Source organism: Anabrus simplex, chromosome 8 (genome assembly GCF_040414725.1).
Source record: "Anabrus simplex isolate iqAnaSimp1 chromosome 8, ASM4041472v1, whole genome shotgun sequence".
NCBI classification, from domain to species: Eukaryota; Metazoa; Arthropoda; class Insecta; order Orthoptera; family Tettigoniidae; genus Anabrus; species Anabrus simplex.
The window spans coordinates 15,798,031-15,811,870 of NC_090272.1; the positions used below are offsets into that span (position 1 = coordinate 15,798,031).

Below are 13,840 nucleotides of genomic sequence, written 5' to 3' on the forward strand. Positions count from 1 at the left end.
GTCTACCATCAAATCAGTCACCAATATATATGCTACAAAATTGTCTTATGTATCAGCTTGCCTACAAGGGTACACTAACACCATTAACAGTTTCACGTAGTTCTCTGGTGTATGCGATGATTAATCATGTGAACAAGCCAATCGAATTAGAAAAGGTGCACCAACTGCTATAAAGGAAGGTGATGAATTCGGTTCTGCCTAAAAAAAATCTAGAGCAATGGAATACTAACGATCTTCTGCTCCATATACTCTTTGAATTTACTATATATGAGTAAAACAATGGATGTTTAACTTCAGTTAGAAAAATGCAGGCGAACATTAAGGCAAAAAGTCGCGTAAAGAATAAATCAGCTAAATTAAGAAAAAATGTAAAATAGTATAACTCTCGTAAAGCAGATATGGCATTAAACCAATTAAGTTACAGTAGAAGAAACATTTAAACCAATAACTGAACCATTAAATAAACTGCAGCTGCTTTCATTTAACTTGAATGAATTAAATGCAAAGAAAAATCGAAAATTAAATAGTTATATAAGTCGTGAAGAAGAATCTGAAGAAGCAGCTCTGGAAAGGAAACAACTCTTATGCAAAATTATTTTAACCCACAATTAAGACACAAAGTTGATAGAATATTTTGGATATGAGTAGTTCATGAACACAATTTATTGAGTAAAAAAGTACATTTTCACGATAACAATCTCCTAATCGACAATTGCAACTGTCCTTTAACCGAAGGTCTCCTTGAATTACTATTTCAGAAAGATCCAGATGCAAACTTGTATGATGATAATTGTCAGCTTATAGTAATATATTAAATTACACTAACGTGCACAGGAAACAGTATGACACAGGCAAGCAAATGGGAGGGACAAAATTGCTCAAATTTCAAAAAATTATCAAGCCATTATTAGAAGATGCAAGAGTGAGAAAAGGAAGGAACACACCAAAATTTGTAAGTGTACCCAAATACAAACGTACCAAAAGAGGAACAAAAGTAGCTAAGTGGAAAAATGAACAAAGTAATAAGATAGAATTAGTTCATTGGAATGATCCAAACAATCTAGCGGAGAGACTGAAAAAGTTTATAGCATCTAGAAGTGCAGGTCATTCGTCACACAAAAACGAAATCTTGTCTATTGAAGAACTTTGAAATTCGGGTTTTATTGAATAAATGAACACTGCGTGGTGGGACGAACTTCCATTCGCAAATAGATTTAAATTAGTTAGATTCTCTAAGGATATACTGTAGCAGTAATCTATGAAATTGAATGTGAAGACAGAAGGAGCAACTGGCAACAACTAGCTATAGACGGACTCCGATTTAAGAAACTAATAGACAACGCAGAACAAATTCTTTTACCTATACTTTATGAACACAATCAGAGAAGAAATAGCAAACGAACTCCTTGCTCCACTGCGAAATAATTTTGAAAGACGGAGTGTAATTAGCAGGGGAAAAGATGAGCTTCACCAGGCTGATCTTGTTATGTCTCTGTTTTCGAAAGTTAATAGTGGATATAAATACATGTTGACTGTAATTGATGTTTATTCAAAGTATGCATGGGCAGTTCCACTTAAAACAAAAACAGGAAAGGAATTAGTAGAAAATCTGGAACGTATTTATTAAAAATGTAAATGCTATCCGAAACATGTTCAAACTGACAGAGGAAAATAATTTTGTAATAAGATTTTTCAACAGTGGATTAAAAAAAGAAAAATTAAACACTATTCGACAGGGAGCAGCTTGAAGGCAAGCGTAGTTGAACGCTTCAATCGAAAACTGAAGCAGTTGATGTGGCAGAAATTCGCTGAATGTGGTTCTTACCATTGGCTTCGTATGCTACCAAAACTATTCGACAAATATAATAATCGAAAACATTGTATGATTGGTATGAAACCTATAGAAGTCACAAATGATCCACAACTTGCAACTGTGTACAAATTACGAGAAATGAAGAAAAAGAAGTCTTCTTAACCACCAAAATTTAAAGTAGGTGAAATAGTATGAACACTCCTAATTGGAGTAATTAATTAGGTACTGTAAGAAAAGTAAAAGAAACATTACCGAGAACTTACTTGCTTCACGACTATCAGAATAAACCAAAATGTGGAGCGTTCTATGAACAAGAACTGAAGAAGACAAAATGTTGAATATACGTCATTAATAAAATTTTATGCAGAGAGGGCAACGAAGTGTTGGTGTCCTGGCTGGGTTTCGACGCCATTCATGATTCTTGGATTCCGAAGGAATATGTATTCTAAAATCGGCGGTAAGTACGCTAGTATAATATTTATTATTTTTTCAACTTCTACTCTAATGTCTAGTAGATTTACCTTCTTATAGTGACCTCTCTCTATTACTGCAGACTTCCCTCTCAAGAAACAGTGGTGTTAGTTTTGTTGATGTCGACGTAGGACATTACCTCAAGCAAGGAAATATTTACGTCTCAACTATACATAATTCATTCAAAACATTTGTGTAACATGTATCTTAATAAATTATATTAAACAAATTGACTAAAGATAACCTTATATTTTCTTCTACTAAATTAAACTTCTTTCTTTCCTAAGAAGAAAGAAAGAAAGAAAGAAAGAAAATGAAAGACAAGAAAGAAAGATATACATATGGCTATGCTCGCTTTCTTCTTACTCCTTTACGTATCTGTGTTATTGCGACGTAAAGACATTTCTCCTAGATTAGTTTGCCTTCCTAAGAGGAGAAAAAGAAAGAATAAAATAAAGGTAAACAAAAGATATATACACCCACCTATAAGGTTAGGAATAAATTAAATTCTCCTCTTTCTGCTTCTTCTTCTTCTTCTTCCATTATATTGAAAGGAAAATGTAATGTAGAATTAAATACGCATATCTTTCCCGATCCTACAATAGACGTTTTCTTGAAATAACAAAAAAATTAACACTCACCAATTATGTCTTCTCCTCAAAATCATCGATGCTCTCTCCGAGTTTCATCAGAATAGCGTTGCAGGAGAAATAATAGAAGTTTTTTATTTTATTTACTTTATTTACAACAGCGCCTTCAAACGCGCCCTCTACTTTACTAATATTTTGGAGTTCGCACTTCTTCTTTCAATCTTAAAATCTCCTGTAACACTACGAGTTTCTCGAAAAGATCTCTGCAGAGGTGTGTCGTGCGTTGTGTGCTGCGATCAAATTTTCTCGTACTTTCAACAAGCGAATCGCACTATATATATATACCCGTTCTAATGGGGACATGTAATTTGAAAAACTAGTTTCCAAAAAACCTGCTTGAGTTCAACATTTGCGATTAACCTGCATCCCATTGCTGGTTATAAACTGTTTCGTCGGTGTGAGAACTAAAGCATGAAGAGAGTGATATTATTCAAAAATGGTACAGAAGTAAACGGAAAGGTGGTCCTAGTAACTGAGGAATTGCTTACTTCAGCAGGTGCAAAATTTTCTGTGGTTGCAAAGCGACTCTTTACAAAACAATGGGGAGAGATTGATGACTTGAAGCTTATTCGAGATGATGATATCCTGTATGTGTCAGAAGGAGAAGACTTCATACCTCTTCATTCTATGACAGCTGCCCCTGCTACCTCTCAACAACCTCCTCCAGTATCGAGTGGAGTCAGTACTGTTGCTGCTGTACAAACTTGCAGTAAACTGAATTCTGAATGGGTTACATTAAATGTAGGAGGAAAGTACTTCACTACATCAAGGAGTACTTTAACTACAAAAGAACCCATGAGTATGTTAGCAAGATATACCAACGACCCATTATGGAACGTTCGAGAACATTTTAAATCCAATATCACATCAGAAAGTGTTTCATCAACAAGTTTGTTCACGAACAATTTTACCCCATTGATAATATAAAGCAATGCCAATACATTTTATAAATGTTACTCCAGCAACGAGAACAAGTCTATCGACCATAATGACAATTATCAACTGCAGAAAATATTTCATGCCATTTCTTGATGGATACAGTACTTTTGTATCCATCTCTTGGCACAGGCCAGAGCAAAGTGTAGCTTCCACCGAAGTCCCAGTCTCATCCATGGCTGTGACAATATGGAAGCTGCTGGGGTATGGGTGGTGCTGAGTAATGACATTCAGAGCACGACTAGTGCATCTGAGTGTTATGAAAGGTGTTGCTCATAGGGTCAGTCGTGCTGCAATAGCACTTTCTGACCCAGTGAGGAAAGCAATGGCAAACTAACTCACTCCTCGTCTTGCCTAGTATGCCTCATTTTGGTGCTGCCATTGGTTTTTGCGGTTTCCTGATAACCGCATAACCTTTGGTGGTGCTATTTGAGGATCCAACCAGCCTCTGGGCTGATGACCTAACAGACATATGGTGAGAGGAGATCGATTTGGCTAAATTTGACGAGAAGAGATAGAATGATAGGGCACATCTTAAGACACCCAGGACTTGTTCAGTTGGTTTTTGAAGGAAGTGTAGGTGGCAAGAACGGTAGGGGTAGACCACGGTATGAATATGACAAGCAGATTAGAGCAGATGTAGGATGCAATAGTTACGTAGAAATGAAAAGGTTAGCACAGGATAGGGTGGCATGGAGAGCTGCATCAAACCAGTCTATGGACTGATGACTCAAACAACACATGAAGTTTTAATGACAATTATACAAGCAACAGGAATCAACTCAACTAGCCAGATTTCAAAAGTTTTTTATTTTATTCTTATTTTTAAACAATTTTAAAAGATGTTCACCAGATGAGTTTCGGCAATAAAATGTTTGACTGAAGAAGATTTTAGACAAAAAGTGTTAGCTTAAGACATAGTTTTATTGTTGTGTGACTTTTAAAATGTTATAAGATTATCAATTAGTTTTATAGGAGCAATATTGAACCCAAAGAATTGTTTTATGATCTTATACAATCTTAGATTAATGATAGTTGGGCTGATGATGCTCACGAAAAGGAGCGAAACATGTACCATATAAACATCATAATGAATATGTAAGTTTGTACTATATTTTTATTGTATTGAAAAGGTGGCAATTAGCAAAACTAAGGAATTGTATCATAACCTGCATCTCGCGTCAACTTCAGTTCACTGCCTCTGCCAACATTTCATTTTTCGTAGTCTGAGGGGATAGAACCATGATAAAGACTCGACCCTGACCAGCAGTGCCCGTGGAAGAGGTAGACCTTCAACAGGTTTCTGAGAAAGCTGTTCGCAGATAACATCCGGCTTAATATTTACAACGAAGCGAACTGTCTGGGCATTCTATTTGAACATATGTGTACTAAATAATATTTTTACACACAATAAGCTTGTGTCTGGTAATATTAAGTAAAATTATCTCACACCTAGCATTAAAAAAAATATACATAAAACAAGCGAATTCGCTAGCATCTTTAGTTAGACATCCAGAAGAGAGCAAGTTCGATCCCCCCACTGTTGCTGGTCCTAAAAGAGTTCTCTGTAGTTCCCTATTTTCACACCAGGCAATTGCTAGGAGGTGTACCTTAAGGCTACAATCGCATTTCCTCTTCTATCCGCACCATAAGACTTGTCGGTGTGACGTAAAGCCATTTGTAGCCTACTATTAAACAAAGTGTGTGAATAAATAGGAAAGTATCGTCGCTGTTGCCATCAGTGCATGTTTAGAAACTGTTGAAGATCATGGATCGACAAGTAAGGAATGAGTTTGGCGAGAAAAAAATGCAGAACCTAACACTAAACACCACTGTAAATGTGAAGTTTGTACGCCAAATATTAAACCTGACGTGTTGCGTACTATATATTTCTCACTGGTAAGTGATGGCATCTCAGCATACCACACACATGGCAGTTTACTTTGAATACCACAACATCTAATTAACTATTTGCCATCTGGGTTTCTCTCAACATATGCTGCTCACGATGTGGATTTCGCATGGGAGAAACTGCCGTTCTACATAAAGGCTTTACTCAAAGTTGCCTTATGCCGCCTTTGCATACGTCACTATAAGCATTGTGGAGATGGTGAAGTTTATTTTGACGGTCCGAATCCATTGATTAAGGAATTTGAAGCATGTAAGGAGGAATTTAGAAATGTATTTTGAACCAACTAGTAAATAAAACAATGTGATGTTCTAGCCTACATATTATTCGACTAGCTTGAATAATTCTTCCTACCCTTAATGCATACATGTAAAAAAAAATTTCACCTGGCAAATGCTGTAGCCTCGCTTTCTGTGTTTTTCCTATCATCATGAGACCTACCTGTGTCGGTGCAATGTAAAAAAACAAATTGTAGCTTTTACTCAAATCAGAAGTTGATAAAGAAATAATATGAAATATTTGATTTTAGAGAATACATACTTTACTGCCTTAAAACTATTTTTCTGCTACGTTGCAGTGCTTTCGTAAGCGTTTTGTTTGTATAATATAACTATAATAGTTTATTTAAATCCGCCTTGATCAATACACTCATTAAATGAAGGAAACATTATTAATTAAACCATACATGTTTCGGGAAATCTCAACCATTCCCTTCATCAGTGGTTAGATCAAAGAATAACACAATATGACACAATCTTTTGTTTTACAATTTGAAGGAGTATTGTGTCCCAGTACATCATATCAAAGAGTAAAGAGAACTTATGAAATATTATAAAAATGATCAATACATACAATTTTGGTTGAACTGAATGAGAACACTATACAAATTTAGGATCTTCAAGTTTTGCTTCTTTTCTTCTTTTTGTTCCTTAAATGATTATATGCTAGCCTAAACAGTGGGTTATCTTCTGTACTTTTCTCATTTAAACTTGATTCAGAATTACATTTTTGTGTAAGGTAAATTTCTAAATTTTCCAAAACATTCATCAGTTTTCCCTTTTTGGTCGAATGTAATAATTTCATGTCATTGGAAATGTCTGTAAATTTATGATTCATTTCAACCATATGTTCTCCCATTGCCGAATATCTTTTATGTTTGACCGCATTAACGTGTTCTTTGTACCTTGCAGCCAAACCTCTTCCGGACTGTCCTATGTATCGTTGTTTACAAGTTTGGCATGTTAATTTGTAAATTCCTGATTTATTAAATATACATTTATTCTCTATTTTATCTGAATTGAAAATTATCTTATTAGTATTATTGTCCATTTTGTATGTGACATTGATGTTCTTTTTCCTGAAAATTTTAGCCAGTTGATAAGATTGCTTATTTCGAAAAGTTAGAACTACGAATTTCTTTTTCTCTTTTCGCTCTTTAATTAAAATTGTTTTAGGTTCATTTTTCACTTTATTTATCATTCTATTAATAAATCTGTTGGAATATCCGTTGCTACGAGCGATTTGATGGATTATATTTATCTCTCTAGTATGATTCTTCTTAGACATAGGTATGTTCATAGCTCTATTAATTAAACTGTAAAATGTTGCCTTTTTATGTTGACCTGGATGATTGGAGTCATTTCTGATAATAGTATCTGTTTGAGTAGCTTTTCTGAAAATTTGAAAATCAAAATGACCAGAATTTCTAGTAACTGTCAAATCTAAATAATTTAAAGTCCTATCATTTTCAGATTCCATCGTAAAATGCACTTGTCTATCCAAAGTATTTAAATACTGTAATATACCATCAGGTTTAACCTTTCGTTCATCGATAATAACAAATATATCATCCACGTATCTCAACCATGTAATCAATCCATCTATTTTATCCACTATTTTATTATATTCCATGTAATCCATGAATATGTTAGCTAAAATACCTGAAGCCGGCGAACCCATTGCTAGGCCTTTAGACTGTTTGTAAATTTTGTTGTCAAAAACAAAATAGTTATTTTCCAAAGTAAATTCTAGTAATGTTAAAAATTCTTCAATTTCCACCTTGCTTAATTTGCTGTGTTGCATTAAATTCTTTCTAACTATTTTTATAGTATCTACAATAGGAATGTTGGAGTACATATCTTTGATATCCAAACTATGTATCGTGTAGTAGTCTGTTAGCTCAATGTTTTTAATTCTGTTACAAAAGTCTGGCTATAAAACTTGGTGTTCTTTTAAAAATATTTGTATGAATTTGGCCGTATTATATACTGGACTATTTCTGAAATTAACTATTGGTCTAATAGGAATTTCTTGTTTATGAATTTTCGGTAGTGCCTTTAAAGTAGGTATTTCTGGGTTCATGTTAATTAAACAGTTAGTATCTTTGGAGTCTAATAAAAAATTTATGGTATTGAGAATTTGTTTAAGTTTTTTCTGCATAGAAGACGTGGGATCTTTTTTAATCAATTCAAAATTATTGTTAGTTAGAAAATTCTTAGTCTTTTCAATATAATCCTGTCTTCCTATCAGTACAATAGTATTACCTTTATCAGCTTTTGTCACAACAATGTTATTATCTATCTTATTCTTCAATAATTTGAAATTCTTATTCAACTCCTCATGGTTCTCTACCGTATGTTCTATCATATTGGATAATGTTCTACTAACTTCGTATCTAAGAGGAACTTGTTCATCAACTGGTAGGTTAGCTATGGCCACTTCAGTTTCAGCTATTAATTTAACATGATCTTTTCTATTACTATAATTCTCCTTTTCCCAATTGAATTTAGGCCCCTTACTTAAAATGTTAATTTCATTACTATCAAATTGAACTTGAGTTAGATTTCTAAGAGGTTCAAAAAACTTGTGTTCATTATCACTCAGAATATTTACTTTATTATTACATTTAAAGTGTTTTACTTTATTATCAAGTAATGTTTGGAACTTCTTATCCAATATCACTTGCTTCTTGCTCAAAATATTATACATTGAATTTTCTATGTTCTTCTGTAACCAGTCCCATTCTATATTTGATGCTGTTTTGGTTATCCTTAGATGTAACTCATATAATTCATTATTAAGTCTGGATTTTTTAAGGAATAGAAACTTAATTTCATTCCTGAGCCATACTTGATTAACCTTATTCTGCGTTTTTCTCTCATTAGGATGTAACCTACCTCTTTTTTGCAAAGATATCAAATGTTTAGGCACCAGTTTATAAGATAAACATTTTTTAATGAAAGGTATGTCTTTAGAGATTTTGGAAATTTTAATTTTTAAGTTCTTAAATCTGTTAAACAATTTCTTTGCCTGGCTGGCATACTCACTGTTAATAAACTTAACCATGATAGGTTAATATTGTGTTTGGTCCGTATTGACTGGTCTGAATGTGTAATATAACTATTTATAATAGTTTATTTAAATCCGCCTTGATCAATACACTCATTAAATGAAAGAAACATTATTAATTAAACCATACATGTTTCGGGGAAATCTCAACCATTCCCTTCATCAGTGGTTAGATCAAAGAATAACACAATATGACACAATCTTTTGTTTTACAATTTGAAGGAGTATTGTGTCCCAATACATCATATCAAAGAGTAAAGAGAACTTATGAAATATTATAAAAATGATCAATACATACAATTTTGGTTGAACTGAATGAGAACACTATACAAATTTAGGATCTTCAAGTTTTTCTTCTTTTCTTCTTCTTTTTGTTCCTTAAATGATTATATGCTAGCCTAAACAGTGGGTTATCTTCTGTACTTTTCTCATTTAAACTTGATTCAGAATTACATTTTTGTGTAAGGTAAATTTCTAAATTTTCCAAAACATTCATCAGTTTTCCCTTTTTGGTCGAATGTAATAATTTCATGTCATTGGAAATGTCTGTAAATTTATGATTCATTTCAACCATATGTTCTCCCATTGCCGAATATCTTTTATGTTTGACAGACATTTCCAATGACATGAAATTATTACATTCGACCAAAAAGGGAAAACTGATGAATGTTTTGGAAAATTTAGAAATTTACCTTACACAAAAATGTAATTCTGAATCAAGTTAAAATGAGAAAAGTACAGAAGATAACCCACTGTTTAGGCTAGCATATAATCATTTAAGGAACAAAAAGAAGAAAAGAAGCAAAACTTGAAGATCCTAAATTTGTATAGTGTTCTCATTCAGTTCAACCAAAATTGTATGTATTGATCATTTTTATAATATTTCATAAGTTCTCTTTACTCTTTGATATGATGTATTGGGACACAATACTCCTTCAAATTGTAAAACAAAAGATTGTGTCATATTGTGTTATTCTTTGATCTAACCACTGATGAAGGGAATGGTTGAGATTTCCCGAAATATGTATGGTTTAATTAATAATGTTTCTTTCATTTAATGAGTGTATTGATCAAGGCGGATTTAAATAAACTATTATAAATAGTTATATTATACATTCAGACCAGTCAATACGGACCAAGCACAATATTAACTTATCATGGTTAAGTTTATTAACAGTGTTTTGTTTAATTAAAAATAGGAGAGGATTTCCACCAATCAATACTTATTTATTGTATATATTAAATTACAGGACCGGTTTCGACCTCATATTCAAGGTCATCTTCAGCTGAACCATACATCTATATGCGCTCCATTTTGCCTGGTTGGCTACGATATCGTAATCTATAATTTTCATTTCCGTATTGACAATTGCACAATTAAAAATAGGAGAGGATTTCCACCAATCAATACTTATTTATTGTATATATTAAATTACAGGACCGGTTTCGACCTCATATTCAAGGTCATCTTCAGCTGAACCATACATCTATATGCGCTCCATTTTGCCTGGTTGGCTACGATATCGTAATCTATAATTTTCATTTCCGTATTGACAATTGCACAATTAAAAATAGGAGAGGATTTCCACCAATCAATACTTATTTATTGTATATATTAAATTACAGGACCGGTTTCGACCTCATAACCAGCCAACCAGGCAAAATGGAGCGCATATAGATGTATGGTTCAGCTGAAGATGACCTTGAATATGAGGTCGAAACCGGTCCTGTAATTTAATATATACAATAAATAAGTATTGATTGGTGGAAATCCTCTCCTATTTTTAATTGTGCAATTGTCAATACGGAAATGAAAATTATAGATTACGATATCGTAGCCAACCAGGCAAAATGGAGCGCATATAGATGTATGGTTCAGCTGAAGATGACCTTGAATATGAGGTCGAAACCGGTCCTGTAATTTAATATATACAATAAATAAGTATTGATTGGTGGAAATCCTCTCCTATTTTTAATTGTGCAATTGTCAATACGGAAATGAAAATTATAGATTACGATAGTGTTTTGTTTGTCAAACACTGTCGTGTGTGATGTCTTAGCTCATTAAGGTTCTTTGGTGTCGTTTTGATTTTTCTCATTCGATGTAATTTGACTGGCAATCACTTCATGTGCCCTAACTGATTCATTAAACGATTTATTGGTCCAGGGATCATGCTATTTTTCTTCCCGCGCGGACATATAAATTCGATGTAATTTGAAGGGCTGTCTCTTCATGTGCCGTAACTAATTCATTAAACGATTTATTGGTCCAGAGATCATGCTATTTTTCTTTCAACAAAATACCCGCGCTGGACATATGGACAAAGATAATAAGAATTCACAGACATAGCACTCCCATTTATGGGTGTCGGCCTTGGACTTCAAACAAAAGACGGCGCAAGCAGCGGAATGTAACATAATGGTGTGCTGTTTACAGCCCGTAAGTACGTATACATATTTCGCGCTAGTAACAGTGGTATTTCTTAATCAACTTCCGATTTTAGTCTTTGAGTAAAATCATTGATTATCTTCCATTTGTGACAAGTATTACAATGATATTTTGTAGATCACAATCATTGACATAAAATGATTCATAGGTAAGTTAGTAGGAAAAAACATCTGCATTGTTGTTCGTGTACAATGCAATTATCCAAGATAAAGATTTAGAGCTGGATGCCCTTCCTGACACCAACATGAACAATTTGAGAGCTAATCAAGATCATAAATGATTATAGGTAAGTAGGTTGGGAAATAAACAATTTTTGTAAATAAAGAATTGAATGAACTGAACACTTATTTACACTCAATAGAGTTTATCCCTACTGGGAGGGCAGGGTTAGTAGAACATTGTTAGCCTGCTCGCTCTCACATTAGTCTTCAGTAAAGGATGCCAAAACAAGCAACATAACAGGTGTAGTTAACCTTCAGCACACATGCGCGTGTGCGCCTTGTCAGTAGGAAGCCGCCGCAAGGAGCAACATTCCACACATCTTTGGCCTTGCCAGGGAGTTACATTCCGCCCCCTGATAGCCTTGCCAGTAAGGGGTGCCCGTAGGGGGCACTGGCGCCCATGCTTGCGCAGAGGCTGAGGTGATCTGGATCCATCCAAAGTTACCTACTAACTAGTATATAATTACATTTTTTGAAGTGTAATAGTCGTGTCAGGGATGTTTTTATAAGATCTACAGTATGTGTAAGAATAACTTTTTAGACAGAGATATTTGTGTTAGCCTAACTATTTTAAGTATTCTATCGTAAAGAAAGCCTAGGATCCTAGCAAACAATTTTTTATCTTACATATGAGGAACAGCCTAAAAAATAGGCAGAGGCATAGTAATGATGTAATATTATTTATGTAAATCAATAAAAAGCATACAATGTATTGAAAAGGTGGGCCCTCAAGGAACATTCTTTCAGAAAGATAAATGGTGTTCAATATGGACCTAACAAAGTTGAGAGCTTCAGTATTTCTTTGGGTAATTATTTACTTTTTGTTTTCAGGATATATGCAAGACCTTATTGGCAGCAGCATCATCTACATCTGCAACACCAGAGACATTGTATTATGTAACAAATGCCTGGCGTTCGGTTGGTACATGTGCTGGAAACTTGCCAGCTGCAAGTATTGCGAAGGTAGGTTTCATGTGTAATCATAACAGGAGCTGATAATTTAAAGACCATTCAAATGGAAATATTTAGAGAAGTTAAAATGTATGCTCTACACTGTATGTTGAAATATCCCAAAGTGTTTTTTTACCAAAATAGGCTGCTGTTAAAGAAGACAATGTACAAATGTCTTGCTTTTTGTTTTCCTTCTTGGTTCTCTGCTACTACTTGATTATTGATTAATTGTTTAATCAAAGTACTTCATTGGTTAACAAGGGATACATGAGTAGCTTAGCTGTTGGATTTCCTTGGAGATGAAGGGTGGAATTTTGACCTGAAAAGTCCCTTGACACCAGACAACTTTTGCCTGAATTTGCACTGTTCTTCTACCTGTGATTTTTGTCAGTTGCTTTCAGTGTGTGTGACAATAGGAGTATTATCTCTGTAAATCCCACATTTTTGTCTGTTACTCAAAGGGACTATAACTATTTTTCTAGTTTTTGGGGGATCTTGTTCTCATGCCAGATGACAGAAATCACTTTGTATAGCCAGTTCAGGCTGCCTTTATGAAATCTGTACTGAATTTGTTTAGACCTCAGTGATTTGCTGTTTTTCATATTCTTTAGTTCTGTTTTCCCTTCCTGTGATGTAAGGTGTTGCTCTACTCTTTGCCTGATCTCAATTTAGTGGCAAATTGAAATACATAATTTCTTCATCTGCTCTCACCATCTTTCCATTATCTGTTTCTGTTGTCAAGATATTCACTCCTTCCATTATTATTTTTTTCCTTTAGTTTGGAAGTAAACTGTATATGTTGTTTTACAAGCTTATTCTTCCTCCATTTCCGTGCCAGGTATTCTATTCCACAGTCGTGGGTCATATCTGCTTTCTGTTTTACATGGTCTGATTTCCTCTTTCTTTCATTGCATTTTTCATTGTTTCATTACACTGTGATGTTTCTAGCTCTTAATTTTTTGACATTTTCATGAACTTTTGTTAAAATGCTTTGTCCATTCTTCTTTTTATTCCTGCCTTTTCATGGGTCACTTCCATAGGATCTTTCTCGTCATTTATAGCCATGTCTTGATCTTGGGCACCTTTGAAATG

The 13,840-nt window shown here is 34.0% G+C and overlaps 1 protein-coding gene across 1 annotated transcript in view; it reads left to right on the forward strand.

Annotated features, from left to right (window-relative positions):
• The window catches only part of OstDelta (oligosaccharide transferase delta subunit), a 427,988-nt gene that overhangs the window by 50,305 nt on the left and 363,843 nt on the right, over positions 1-13,840 (forward strand). Inside the window, exon 3 of the mRNA XM_067152997.2 lies at positions 12,629-12,760. Within this exon, the coding sequence (XP_067009098.1) occupies positions 12,629-12,760 (132 nt within the window). The remainder of the gene's footprint in view (positions 1-12,628; positions 12,761-13,840) is intronic.